This window comes from Pieris napi, chromosome 21 (assembly GCF_905475465.1).
Source record: "Pieris napi chromosome 21, ilPieNapi1.2, whole genome shotgun sequence".
NCBI classification, from domain to species: Eukaryota; Metazoa; Arthropoda; class Insecta; order Lepidoptera; family Pieridae; genus Pieris; species Pieris napi.
In genome coordinates, this window is record NC_062254.1 from 6,357,195 (window position 1) to 6,372,959 (window position 15,765).

Genomic DNA, 15,765 nt, shown 5'->3' on the forward strand with positions numbered 1-15,765 from the left:
CATTAATACGTCTATTAATGATATTTCATTTGAGACGGAAATCGTTTGAATTGATGATCCAGGATATTGCTATCAACGTCTTGAATAAACCAGGGTTCTCTGAGATCACTTCCGTATGTATATAAGAAAAATAATTACAACTATTATAGTTGTAGTTTCTGCTTTTTTATTAAATTAAACGTCTCACAGGATAATACAAAAGAAGTATAAAGTGAAATAACGTGAATATAATACTAGTATGTACCCCTATTGTTGGTACTTGGCTCCTATTCAAATTCCGTTCATTACTTATTTAAATAGAGCGTTGAACCATTACATAATGTAATAAACAGAATACGATAACAATTACATTGTATATCGATCCTAAAGCTTATCTTACAATGGGTCACGACAAAATCAGATTAACACAATATTAGATCTTTATGCATTGCAATTTTACATTAAAATTATTAATACAATAATTATACATTACATTAAATTATTTACGCACTTACACGTTTTCATGTTCATTAATCTTGGTAATAGCAATCATGTGAAGGCGATTAAAAAGAGTGGCGGAGAGTTTATTGCCAGTTCTTCACTTCCGTTATACGCCCTTGATTTGAGAACTGGCAGTAAATGTAAAATTAGGACCAATTAATGTATATTTATTTTTGACGTTCATAAGTGTACTATGTGTTACCTATATGAATAAATGATTTTGACTTTGACTTTGAGTGCGTTGGCGAAAATAGCTAGATTTAGAGAAACACAATGCCCAAAAATGTAAGACCTAAGACCTCTTAGCTCGAGCTTGGCATTTTTGGATAGAGAATTAGGTGAGTGAATCTCTCCCTCGAGACTATAAGTTAATATAAAATTATCACTTGAATAAAATTTGAATTTTCATTATAATTAATGTAGTAGCTGTAGAAGATGTAGGAATATTTCACAGAATAAAACCAATCTATAGTAGTGTAGATAGCACTTCGTTACCTTATACAAATACATATACATAAAAAAAGCAAGTTACATAAGTTATTAGGCCACGAGCGGCCTTATCGCTAACAAGCGATTTCTTCCAGGCAACCCTAATTTGGAACAATTAAAAAGAAACACCTACAGAGAGTAAAGTACAAGAAGTGCATAAATAATTAACAAAAAAACAACTCAACAGAATGCGAATGCTTAGAAGCTACGTTCAAATTCCTTGTTTACCAGTGCTAATACTGATCGCAGTTGTCGTAAGGAACATCCGTAGCTGTCACATACAGACCATAGTCCGGACAATTTAGACCAAAAAATTAGAGTGAAGGTACATAAAATCCCAACAAGCTGAAAAGCAGTAAAATTGTTCAAAACATAATTATAAATAATATTTAAAAGTTCCCCATCATACCCGTGTATGGAAAATTTTCATTCAAGACCTAAGGTCAAAAAAATGAGTTTTTTGCGATTTTCAGCAAAACGGTAAGTTTTACCATAAAAAAATGAATGGGGAAACGTTAAAAAACGCGCTAAGTACACCTCATAGGCGGTGTAGAAACGTGTGAATATTATGACGATAACAACATTTACAACTTTTTGAATCGTTATATCTCAGAAACGGTGGCTCATACGAAAAAAATTATTCATTTATATTTTTTATAGATAATTGTATGATCGAATGTCTAAATTGACCGGACTACCAATACAATGTTCAATTTCTTCGTTATAAAATGCGGATAGTTGAATTTTCATAACCGTACCAAAAAAATCGAATTTTCTAAATTAGGACCGTGACCCCTTAACGAGACTCCTCTCTGTATTTGGCCAACAGCCAGACGCTTCCGTAACCGGATAGAATGAATAGCGCTTTCATATTTTGATCGATATACTACTCAAGTATTATTGCATTGAAGTTATACAGACAAACAGATCTATGTAGCCTGTGAATAAAATACTTTAGGACTAAAGAGATATTTATATGTGATAGCAAAAAAATATACTAATACTAGCTGACCCGGCAAACGTCGTTTTGCCATGTAAATTCTTTCGTTAATTATTTTTCATAATCAGCGGCGTGACGAAACCTTTTGAGTTACTAAAATGAGTGTAGTGTAGTGAATATAAGTGCGGCATTTCAGATACGTGTGTTACTATGTTTAGTGATAAAACATTATAGAACACTAAGACTGTTAATGAACATTAATTAATGAAGATAGGTAATCTTAGTTTAAGTATTCTACAAAATTAAGTCAACATAATATTACTTATTAGCCATAATTGTTATACAGGCAAGATTGAATTTCATATACAGTCACCCTCACTTTACTGAAGTTAATAGTCGAAGAAAAAAAATTGCGACGCAAAATTTTTCCACGCGGAACTTGTGTGATGAATTTCACGTCATCCGCCACTTGCATATACGACGTAGCTGAAGAAATATATTTCAATTATTTGCTCATTTGTAACGATTTTCAAATGAGGGAGGATTTCTTCGTTTATTTGAATTTAATATAACATTTGCCCTTAGAACGTGTTTGAAGTTTAAGCTTCAATAATCTCGAGATTTTTTAAGAGAGGTATTAGAGAGTTAAAGAGAGAATTTTTGAATGTATCAAGGTTTAATTGGTCCAAATATGTACCAATGATTAGTAAAAGAGTTGTGTGGCTTCAGAATGCCACTCTTATCCCTGAGATCGTAGGTTCGTACTCCGGCTGTATACCAATGGACTTTCTGTTAATATACTCATTTAATACTAAGCTCGTAAGGCGTAGGAGAACATTGTGAAAACACCGGCGGTCCAAAACCTGTAGACCCAAAAGGCGATGGCGAGTGTAAGGCACAGAAGGTTGATCTGGCTGGTTTACTTGCCTATGAGAAAAAAACAAATGATCACGAACAGATAAACTAATCTGAGGCTCAGACCTAAAAGGTTGTAGCGCCACTGGTTTTTTTAATTGGTCTGTTTGGAGTCGACACCTATTTGTTTTTTTAAAACTTGGAATGGCTTATAATAATAATGCACTCCTATAGGCAGGTCAGTGATTCTCGATGAGTAAATAATCATTGAATTTTCTGTTTGCCTCCACTGGTTCAAAAGGGTTAATGTCAATATAGTTTTTAATCATTCCTGTAATGGAAAGGGTTCATCGTCCAGACTACTATGGGAATTAAAATCCTCCACATATAACTTCGATGTATTTTTCTAAGAAATATTAAAACACATTTCAATATACCAAAAATTCATGCGTTTGAATTGGGGCTCAAATGAATGTTTTTAGACAATATATAAAAATGAGACTTTAATAACATGAAAATTATAACTAAATATATATGTCACACAGTAATTATCACATTTTAATAAAATGTTATGTCGTGACGTCTTATGAGAGAACAGCCTGTTCTGCATGCAAGCCTAAAAATAAGAAAACTAAATTTATTTTAAATACTAAATAGGTGATCAGCCACCTTGCTATGCCACATTACATGTCGGAATTTGATTTGTTGGGAATCGAAGCTAAACATTAAAAAATGTGTTGTGGTTACATCAACTCATTTAGTTAGTTAATTATTATCATTCAATAGTTTTCTAAGGTCATTGCGTAGGACTTTTCCTCGAGGATTTCTTGGTAATTTTGAAATAAATATTACACCACCCGCCAACTGCATGAACGATGGAACCTGAAACGTTGGAATATGCATTTTAAATTACTTAACGTTCCTTTAGGAATTGAATTTTATATAAAGAAAAACTGTAAATTATAAAGAGTAAAATATTGTTGTGTAATTAGAATTTGACCTCAAATTTTCATCTTAATCTACGGGCGTCTAGACTTACTTTAGTTTCCAATTATATATAAATTCTAAAGTCCAGCGAGTAATAGTTTGCACAAGATTGCAGGATAAATACAGGTGTAATTAGACCGCGGCTTAAACCAGAATCAGTTAATTAATTAATAAAAAAACACATATTTTAAATAACAATTTCCGTTTTCCGAAGAGGTCTTTTATTACTTGTATCGCGTATGGTTCTGTAATCTACTAATGTTCCAAAAACAAATGAATTTATTATATACATATATGAAAATTCTATGCGTGTGTCTTTAACTAAACTCTTCCTAAACAGCTGGACCAATTATGCTTTAAATGGCTTATATTTAGAATTTGACTGGACCTCTGTCAGGTCCGCTCATATATAGTATTATATAATTGGATTCAAGATTATACAAATTTGATTGAAGCCTAAAATAAAAATATATATATACCTCAGTAGCAACGTAGTCAATTAATTCTTTAGCTGTCACTTTGGCGTTTGGTTGACGAACAACGAAGGCTGTCGGAATGTCTCCGCATACCTCGTCATATTTGCCAACTACAGCTGCTTCCAGGACCTCTGGATGTAATTGTAGAATAGTCTCTAGTTCCAGAGGCGGTACCTAGAACATTATTTTACTACTTTTCCTGCGTAGATAAATTGGTTATGTTATACTTACATATATTATAATTAAAGTACTCGTAATTATCAGTTTTAAAATACAGACTTTAATAAAATCCGACCTGTGTCTTGTGTTGTTTGATATTATGGACAAAAACACAAAAATACATTTTCTTTATTTGTTTATTCCTTTATTATGTTATTATGAAACTTTTTCGTCTTCTTATGTTAAATAAATTAAGTCACGGACCATTTTTTTCAAAACTTAAAAGTAACTTATTTATTTGGACGGAGATTAATCAGAGTTACAAAATAAATCGGCAACAAGATAAAAGTTAAATAGCGCGGGAAACGGCTCGATATATATTTGCTATAAAATTTTATTTTGCTATAAAAACATTGGTGCTACAACCTGAACATCACCTCAAGGTTCTGTAACTGTTTTCGGATCTGTTTTAATATTTACTGAGACAGTACCCACCTGATCACCCCGATGATTCAATATTTCCTTGATCCTGTCAACTATATAGAAATAATTATCATTATCATAATATCCCCAATCGCCAGTTTTAAGGAATCCATCTTTATCTAAATACGTAGCAGGATCTATTCCAATATAATCATTCATGAGAACAGGACCCTTAGCACGTATTTCACCCCTCTGATTCGGACCTAGCGTTTCATCGGTTTTCGGGTCTGAAATCTAAAATTTATGTAAATAATTAGGAATAGCCCTAAAAAAAACTTACGAAAGAGTTGGAATGTGTAGAGGATGGAAGGTATACTCATCCTCCAACCTAGACTGGAACTTTGACCAGTTGAGTTGTGATAATTAAATACATAAATATTTCTATCTACCGGTAGTAATCTGTTTTAATAATTAAAAAGCGTAATTTACCTTTAAAATAATACCTGGAGAACCCATTCCGACACTTCCAGGCTTTGGTCCCATATGACCCCATGTTTCAGATGTAAGTTCACCACACTCAGTCATACCATAACCTTGAAAAATTTGTACGTTCTGAAATCTAGAGAATAGTTTTTAATTACACGAATACTTTGGAACGATCTGTATTAAATACTTTCAATTAAAAAAATGGATTTGATTTTAAATAGTTTGACTTTTGATTTTAAGTTACGATTGTTTATAGTTAAGATTTTTTTCAAGTTACCCATTATTGTTAGCTATCAATCTGTGATTTAAATAAATAATGTGACAGACATAGAAATAATACGTGTAAGCCGATGGCAAACCAATAATTATCCAGTCAATAAAACAAAGAGGGAAGCTTGGTATGGAATCTTTTGTCCGCTATCCACAAATCGATTCTGCCGTTAGTCACCTAGCAATAGTTTTGTAATAATAACATAAAAAACCATATCGGAAGTAAATTCAAGAATTAATCCAATTGTAGTACCTTTGTTTAGCTTGTTCAATTGTTTTGTTATGGAGAGGTGCTGATCGATTATAAATGATTCTTAGGGAGTCCCAGTTGTAGTTATTATTCACTTTACATAGACCGACAATAAGGTATGGTACTAACATCGCCATACTTATCTGCGAAAGTAATCAAAGAGTGAAATTAGTCATATCTTCTGGGCAGCAAGTTATAGTGTTAAGCCGGTATTCCATTGCACTTTCAGTTTAAACACATTTTTTTTAAATTATTTATATGTAACTAACACTGGCAGGTGTGAGTTCAAATTATATATATATATATATATTAGCTGACGCCTAGTTTACGCTAGGGGATATTTATAACTTTGTACTGTGTTTATAAAACGACACTTTAAAAAAATATTGTCCAAGAACCCATATAAATAAATTAAACGCGATTAAAGAGTTCAATAAATTAAGAAAAAATTAGCCTAACTCAACTCTAAGTTGCCAGCAACACTGATTTTCAGTGTACCCATACAATCATATAAATAATTTTTATTTTATAGTAAACATTTTTCAGTAAATTTCTCAGATATTTTAAATCCTTTGATCCTACCGTTTCACGCCTGTCACAAAGGCACCTCTTAATTTTTTTTTCATTTCATTTTATCACAGCGTAGATAAGTAAAATATACTAGTTTTAATAAAAAACATACTTTATATTTATCAATGCATTCCACTATTCTTTGCGAAGTAACATCAGAGAGGTAAATTATTGTACTTCCAGCACTTATAAATTTGTATAAGGAAAATATATCATAGTTATGAAACCACTCTCCGCACGTGTAAATTGTTTTAGTAATGTCACGGTCCAGTCTGGAACAAAGAGATTTTTACTTTCGTCTTTATAGTAAGTTATATTGAATTAGCGCTAAAATTCCAAATAGGATTTTTAATCAGTGCTTTCACATATACTGTGTCATTATTTTTATAAACTCTGATACTGGTATTCAAGTTTCATTTAGTTGATTACAAAAACACTTCTACCGTTAAATACTACATATTAGCCATTAGTTGGGTCCTTGAGAGTTACTTTGCGCCAATTAACTTATGTACGTTAAACACTTACGGTCTTACTAATAAAAAATCACTATACATGCGTTATGACAAGGTGATAGTAATTCAGTGAATAGAGCTTGTACAGGGCATAAACTCCTCTTTGACCAATAATCGATGTGTATTGGTTGAATAACAAAACGACCCTTATTTATTGTTACCCTGGCAACCCGCCGTGTTTGATTGACGTTTGATTTAATAATTTTGATACGACTCATAATTCTAATGTAAGTTGTATTTATTTTATCAACCAAAGCAATTATATACACATTTACTCAATATACTAATAACATTTTATTATTTGCAGCTAATAGAAACTCCAAAACCTCAGACAAAGAGGACTAGAATTTTACATAAAAAGCCGCGTTCTGCAGTACAAAAGTTAGAAGAGGTTAGTATCAATGTGATAGAGAAAGGACTATTTCATTCAAAATCCCTCAACGATCATACTTAAATAATTTTTTAGGCATCTCAAATAGTGGAAAGTGCCAAACTCCGCATCACGGTAGTGTTCCAGTGTATCCAGGAAGAGCACGAAACAAAACAAAGGCAGATAGCTGAAACACATGAGCTCAAACAGAAGCGACTCGCCGAAGCTCACGAAAGGGCTAGACAGAAGCATCTTCTAAGGCTCAAATTGTTACAGCAGCAATTAAATAAATAATTATATACTTATAAAAAAAATAAAACCCCCGTTTTAAATGAAATACAACTTTTTATTTATTTCAAGTCCTTAACTACCCACACCTATGTAAATAAAACAGCCTTAAAAATATGTTTCAATAAAAGCAGCTCTAGCAGCTTGTCTAGCCAGATTGCTTGGGGGCGTCTAGGTTGGCCTTGGTTCTTCTGGAGCATTCTCAGTGTCATCAAACGTAACATCCAGGTCTTCTTTGATATCAATAGCAATATTGTGGAGGATTGCCAGTGCTACTATATATAATTTGGCATTTTCTAATGACACAGAGAAGCCATGAAGAAGACACCTAAATCGAAAACCCTCCACCTCTAGTACTCTTTTCGACATCAGCTCGCACTCTGTCACAGATCTTCATAACATACTTCTTTGAAAAGCGGTATTTTGTTTTGAAATCGCCATGCGAAAGTAATAACGGATTGCACCGAGTTTGGTATGTTCTTTGACTTTCCTTGGAGGCGGCAAATCTTCAAACGTATGTATTAGCTGCATATCAATATTATCTAAATCTTCTATTTGATCTATAAAATCTATTTTCAACAAACACAAATATCTACTAACTTAAATCTTTCCTTGAACTAAACAGTCAAAAAATGCTGTCAAACGCGAAATCAGATGAAATTACGCAATTTTTGTCTTATACACCCGTTAAACTAGGCCTCTGCGTTGTATAAGCATTGTACAAGTCTTCATACAAACCAGACACTTGTTATAACAGCAGTATACATCAACCTTGTCAATTCAGACATTATTAGTAACATTTTTCTTATAACAGGCTTATACGATGTGCATAAATCTTTATTAGTAAGGCCGTTATTGTATTTGACATCTGTAAGGATCAATCATATTCAGTACATATAATCCGGTCAAATTAGACTAAAAATAGGGGTAAGGTTACAAAAATTCCCACTTGGCTGAATATTGGTAGGATTGTTCAATACACTATTATAAAGGAAATGTGAAAAGTCCTCATCGGTCCGGCACGTGCAAAAAAATTTACTCGGGGTCAAAGTTCAGAAAAACTGGTTTTTGTCACACTCGTTTTTAAAAAATGTCTAAATACTTTTTTTTCCTAAGAGCCACCGTTTTTGAGATATAACGATATGATAAAAATTACCATTTTGCTGAAAATCGCGAATAACTCGTTTTTGTGATCTTTGACCCCGAGTAAATTTTTTTGCACGTGCCGGATCGATGAGGACTTTTCACATTTCCTTTATAATAGTGTATTAAGCAATCCTACCAATATTCAGCCAAGTGGGAATTTTTGTAACCTTGGATGTCTAAATTGACCGGATTAATATGAAGCACTTACTTGTATGGTAAACTGTTTAAAATACAGTTCATATGAGTTAACCGAACACCTTTCGGCAGTCCAGTGGTTCCCGACGAATAAAGAATTAACGCAATATCCATTTGCCCGAACACATCCCCCGGCTCAAAGCTATTTATATCAACGTCATTATTTATATAGGACTTTATTGAATGCGCTGATGTTGGTTCATCGTCGAAAGTCATTAACGTCATCAATTCAGGTGATAATAATTCATTGTACAATCCCCAAAACGACTTAGAAAATATGAAATAGTTAGGGTGAGCCACTGATATTTTGTGCTGAAGAGAAACTGGAATTCGTAAACAAATAATAAAACATTATAGGTTAAGGTTATATATGAATATTAGTTCAGCAAGCATGTGGGATTCCGCTTAGTTTCATCGTAAAAAACCGATTTAATAATTAATGATTTGTTTTCTGAACTCAGTAATTCGTGCTGTACCATTTTTGGTTTGCAGATCTTGCTATTCAGTTTAGAGTATATGTATGATGAAGGTGAATCAAGTATTAATTTATAAGCATGTTAACACATGCAAAAGGGGCAGTAGGTTCATCTGATTTTAAGTGATACTCTTCTTGAAGGACCATATGGTTGGTTGGGAAATACTTCAGTGGGCAGCTGTTTCCACATAGGTACGCGGCAAAAGTTGCTTAGTTGTGGAACGATGGACGTCTAGGTGATACGGGTGGTATTTCTTGGTGAAACATATATTATGTATTATATAAGTATAGGTTTACATGCTTATCCTTAAGGGTGGATCAAAAGATGGTGCCCCTAGGCTCGAATGTTCTACGAACTCTGGGAACTCTCCGCCACACTCTCTGACGCGAACGCTACATTGAAACTAGTTTTACAAGGTCACTTAAGATGACCTAATTTTCATGAACTATGCATGTAATGGGTAGTTCTACTACGGTCCATAAACATTGTAGTGTAATAAAAATTAAACATACATTTTCCACTATGCAAATCATACGCAGTATAGGTAGCTCCCGTAAAAATTACAGCAAATATAGTGATTATTAGTGTGTTCCGTTTTTCCGAACCCACAGCAACAATATCTCCTCTTCCAATTCCCAGCTTCATCAGTTCACTGGCCAAATTGACTGCATGTTGCAACAGCTCTTTGTATGTTAACTTTTCTTCTGTATCCGCATGTTCCTATATTATACTTGTTATTATTTTGTACTAATAATTGAAACCGTTAGTAGCATAGTTATTATATTTTAGACTCCAACCATATCTCAGTGGTCTTAATTTTTTTTTTATTATTTTTTTAAGACAAATCACACCAATTGACCGAGTCCCATGCTAAGCTGGTGAAGCTTGTGTTATGGGTACTAGGCAACGGATATACATACATATTATAGATAGATAGACATTTAAATACATATTTAAACACCCAAGACCTAAGCACAACACCAAATGCTCATCACATCGATGCTCGTCTCAGCCGGGGATCGAACCCGGGACCCATGTACTCGCAGTCAGGGGTACTAACCACTAGACCAATGAGTCGTCAAACATTTAGCTCATACATCATAAATTTGATTTCCGCCGATCTAAAAGGTCGGGCACAGTAGGTTGGTTATCATGACATACTTGTCTAGCAAAGTTGTTTAAGATTAAGTGAAAAGGATTTATTACTTATAAAAATATTAATCCAGTGGCACTACAACCCTTAGTGAGATTTTTTTTTTATTTTCATTGAAATATCATCCCAATTTGGGATACCAAACGGATGAACCTCTTGGATAGGTTTTACAAACATTTTGTTGTTGTTAACTAGTACTGAGCTTACTATCTATTTATTTATCGTAAGCAGCGTCAATAGGGCAATAATCCTTGCCACCGGTTAATATATCCTTAAATTAATGATGCTCATAATAATGGTTATTATACCTACTACACAATATATATGACCAATGCATAAATAAGCAAATATTTTTTTATTAATACTCACCACAGCAATCGTGTCCCTTCCCTTAAGCAACTGTTTTATTAGGTATTTTCCAAAATGAAGATGAGCAGGAACTTCAACATTTTTATCACCATAAACATATAAGCTCATTATCGTAAAAATTAATTTAAAACCAAACGACTGGAACGAAAGACGATTTGTAAGTAAATGATTTCTTTATAACATGACTTACATCATAGTATTAATAATGGGTAAAGATAAATAATGGGTGGAAAATTTTTACACAGCGCACTTTGATAGAACAGAAAGTATTTCTATGAAAATTTTAAACCATCTTTCAAGGGTAAAGAGATTACGAAATTGGCTCCCTCGTAGAAGATAAGATTTATTTTCCAAAATTGCATTCAAACTCTTAAGCTCACTAATTCGAGGGCCGGACCGCACGCGCCCAGTTTTCATATAATTTTGAAATACCATATACGTAGACATCCCCAAGAACCAGTATTAAGTTATGCCATTTTGGTAACATATTTAATAATTTGAATTATTTATATTTTTTTATAATATTTGTTATTTATTCCAAACGCTATTTAAAATAATATAGAATTTTATTTCGTTAAATACACAACTGGTTCGGATATATTTTATAAAGGAAATATTTCACCTGTATCGCAATTTAAATATAAACTTTTAAATGACTATATTTTATTTATTAAAGATTAATATTTTTTTAAATACTCTTTGTCTCTGTCACTGTATGTAGATCAACCTTGAAAGCGGAACCATGGAACAATGGAATTGTCTATTTGAGTGTGTAATACGTCTTTGGACACGAAAATTAATGACCTTTTTACGACCATGTGCCGGTTACCACTTACCTGTAAAGGATACTTATAATTTAGGAAGTCTAATGAATTATAAAGTCAAAATATATTCATTACTATGTACTTCATTCTTCGCATACTCACTACAAGTTCATTTCTTAACGTTTAAACCATAAAACATATTATTATTACTCCTTTTAATAATATATTTTAGTTTATGTTACGGTTAGTTATTTATTTCAATGTAAATTCAAGTTATATAATATATTAAATCATATCACATATATATATGCCTTATCTTTTTATAACTTTCTAATTTGGTGGCGAAAAATAGTGTATAATTAAAAAAAAAGCATATTATATGGGTGATAATAATTTATCGCTACCATAAAACATGATTGTTATACATTTATCATGTTTCAAGCAATTTAATTTAATAGTTATTAGATAAGACTAATTAATAGGCTGCTGCTCTCTTGTTTGTGTGAAAAATACATTTCATCAGTAATATTTTATCAGGTTAGAGGGAAGAAAAAATTTTATGGAAAATTATGAGACGTTTAAGAGAGGAAGTAGGTATAAAATACCGTCTTTTTTACTGAAACTGTTTACAAGAACTCGCAATACAAAGTTTTAAAATTATTGAAGAATTAAATTATAATATATCGTGGTTTATATTAATTGTCAGCAAAGGTTGTAATGATGTTAATATCTAGTGATCCCCAATTATCGTGCAGTTTACGTGTAATTATATGTAAATATGTTAATTCTCTTACCAATAATTGGCAATAACGGTTAGCTAATGAACACGTTATGGAGTAAGGAGTATTGATTTGATCAGGGCAATAAAGGGCACTGCACTGAGATTGGTATTCGTTACATATTAATGGAATGGCGGTCCGTGTTACCTGCTACATGTGAAACTACTCTATAGTCTGTGAGAGTCTTTTTTGTTTTGACCATTGACAACGTGTTTGGTATAGGTTTTAACGTCCATTTTAAACCAACTTATAGACACTAAATTTGTTTTTGATTTTAGGAAAATTTAGGGTTTAAACTCATCATGTTTAAACAAAAAAACTGCTTTCGTGTGTGTGCACTAGAGTTATTAACTACAATCCATCTAAACGAACCAACGTTATGCAACCCTATACCACCGTGTTCAGAATAAAATAATCTTTAATTTCATTTAAATTTCATTCAATAAACAGACCGTTGCAAAATGCTAGTACAGATTTACCTGTTTATACCTGGCAGCCCGATAGTTGTGACCGGAAAATAATGGGCAGCATAAAGTTTGCATATTCTATGGGCTTCATACTTTCGATTGGTATAGAATTTATTTAATAATCATACCGGTGAAATGTTTAAAAAAATATTTTTTTTTTAATTATTAATTAAACATACTCTGGACAGAAATTTGCTAGACAACCCATATGGATTATATTTATTGACATATTAAATACGTTTCATTAAATAAGCATCTCGGTGAAGGTCGTTGTATAGCGGGATCTTATACTATTATGTTATTTTACGTTTTTTAATTCTTATGTTAAGATCTTGTAAGAATCTATCGCTGTGTTAACACAATTAACAAAACAACAGATGAAACTATGCCGCATTTCGTTTAATCGTGGTTGGTCAGTTAGATAGACGGATAATGTCGCGTGTTTATGACTTGACGAAAGTATTTAACTGATTATAAAATATATGCGACACCGTTTGGTCTGTTTTAGATATTTTTTATTAATTCGGCTTTTTCAAATTCCCTTTAGCCTACTAGAGACACCAGCGTGCGAAACTCATCTCTGAGATTGGATATCCGGTTAGTACACCTAATGCAATTTCTGCCTATGCGCGCATTAACACTTGCTTGTACGGTGAAGGAAAACATTGTTAAGGAAACCACCATGCCGTAGGCTCAAAATATCGACGGTGTGTCAGGCACAAAAGGTTAACCTATTAGAAAAAACAGTAGAAATCTAAAACCCTGATCTAAAAAGTTGTAGCGCCACTGTTTTTTTTGACGTTAATCCCATTTATTACTTAATTCTGTGGTGCCGAATATTCCCTCGACGATTCCTGGGCAAATTTGTAATGAATTTCACGCCACCCGATTCTTGCATGAACGTTGACACATGAAAAAATTTACCACAACCTTAGTCTTTAAATATATTTTTTCTCTGAAACCGGACATTTAGAATGTTATAATTAAATTCATTAATGTTTATAAATTTTGATATACAGGATATTTATCTTGATTATTATTAATATTATCATATTTTGTTCTCTTTGGAGTAGAGACTTTTGGGCCGTGGGGTTCAAGTTCACAGACACTCATTAAAGATTTAAGTTGGCGCCTGGTAGTGATACCGGTGACCCTAGCTGTCGCTTTCGCTCAACGAAGTATCGCAATACAGCGAGGAAATGCTGCATTACGCCACAGGAACCATACTTTTAAAATTTGCTATAATTTTCTATTTATCAATTTATAATAATTATTATTACTATGTAGGCTAAGGCAAATATTTAAAACGTTGAACATTATATTCATCAGCATCACCTTGATGGCTGGAAGTCTCCCACGGTCCGCTTTACAAGACATTTTCTTTTACAAACCAGCGAGCTGTGGAATCAACTCCCGAAGGGGGTCTTGGGAAATACGACCTCCAATTGTTTAAAGAAAGAGTATACTCCTCACTCAAAGACCGGCCATGGACACCCATTTGCGATGACTACACTGTTAGAACGTTTGCATAAATATACTGTATCTTTTAAATCGATTGTTTACTACTTTAAAAGATACAGTATATATAAGCCTAAGCCTTATTGAGAAACTATAGTATAATTATACTATAAACTTAGACTATATATCATTATTTTATTGGTAAGCTTTATACATCAGAATATATATTTTCAATATAATATTCACCTAAATAAATTGTATAAAAATAATAATGAAACAGAGTTCCTTTACAAGTATAAATTGTACATATCGTATCCATTACCTTGAAATTATCGTTCACAGACCTACTCAGTTTGCGCATTTTAATGAAGTTACATACAGATAACATTGTAATTTCCTTTTACTTTTAAATAAATGTTGGCATTTTAACCATTATTCTTCAGTGTAATAAAATAATAATTATAAGAAAAAATATGTTTATTATGGAACATAAGATACATGTATCACTTATTCCACGTAATTAAATTTGAATTTATAGGCATCCCTACACATCGGCAAAGAAGACAGAGGGTGTAGGCCGAGAGAAAAAGCCGGCGTCAAAAACTCTGGGTACTCTTTTAAAATAGCAAATCATCAAACAACACTTATTTTAAAACAAATATCGCAAATTAATTAGAAGTAGCCTGTCTAGCACTAGGCCCTTTTATCAACTAGATAATCGTTAACTTTACCACTTCGAGCAATGCAAATTATAAAATAAATTCGGAATATAAAAGGTATTTTAATTGTATTAAAAATAATATATCAACTTAAATAGAAATGATAAAAATAGAATTTACTTTTAGAATGACGCCAGGAGAAACCACACCGACTGGGACTGGTTTTTCCCCTTTTGTATAAATCTCGGAACATCGCATACGAAACCTTGGTAAATATTTTCTGTTTTTGGAAGTCTGTTGCAATATTATTGTAAGTATAATTAAATAAGTGAGAGCAGTGTTGGCCTAGTGGCTTCAGCGTGCGACTCTCATACCTGAGGTCGGTTCGAACCCCGGCTGTGCACCAATGGACTTTCTTTCTTTGTGCGCATTTAACATTTGCTCGAACGGTGAAGGAAAACATCGTGAAGAAACCGACATGTCTTAGACCCAAAAAGTCGACGGCGTATGTCAGGCACTGAAGGTTGATCACCTACTTGCCTATTATATTTAAAAATGATCATGGGACAGATTCAGACATCTGAGGCCAAGACCTAAAGAGGTTGTAGCGCCACTGATTTATTTATTATAATTAAATAAGTAGTTGAACATATTTTCAAAAGCTTTTTACTTTGTTTGCTTTTTAAGTGGCTACATACAAACATATGGAACATTTTTCTGTGCTACCTCATAGAGACTTCGGTT

At 32.8% G+C, this 15,765-nt stretch overlaps 1 protein-coding gene across 1 annotated transcript; it reads right to left on the reverse strand.

Annotated features, from left to right (window-relative positions):
* Positions 1-3,252: 3,252 nt before the first annotated feature.
* Positions 3,253-11,060, reverse strand: LOC125060359 (4-coumarate--CoA ligase 1-like). Its single transcript, XM_047665232.1, has 9 exons — positions 10,895-11,060; positions 9,885-10,092; positions 8,910-9,219; positions 6,498-6,657; positions 5,819-5,958; positions 5,299-5,428; positions 4,882-5,103; positions 4,231-4,401; positions 3,253-3,646 (listed from the first exon to the last, which is right to left on the reverse strand). Exons 1-9 carry the CDS (start codon positions 11,000-11,002, stop codon positions 3,530-3,532), a joined length of 1,566 nt encoding a protein of 521 aa, XP_047521188.1. The 5' UTR covers positions 11,003-11,060; the 3' UTR covers positions 3,253-3,529.
* Between the last annotated feature and the right edge of the window lie 4,705 nt (positions 11,061-15,765).

What these genes read in the sequence shown, in the direction of transcription:
- LOC125060359 (XM_047665232.1), bottom strand. Translation starts at nt 11,002, where the DNA reads ATGAGCTTATATGTTTATGGTGATAAAAATGTTGAAGTTCCTGCTCAT. An exon ending in GAAGGGACACGATTGCTGTG is followed by an intron (nt 10,093 to 10,894) that starts GTGAGTATTAAT and finishes AGTATAATATAG; the next exon opens with GAACATGCGGATACAGAAGA. An exon ending in TTGACTACGTTGCTACTGAG is followed by an intron (nt 3,647 to 4,230) that starts GTATATATATAT and finishes CCAACGTTTCAG; the next exon opens with GTTCCATCGTTCATGCAGTT.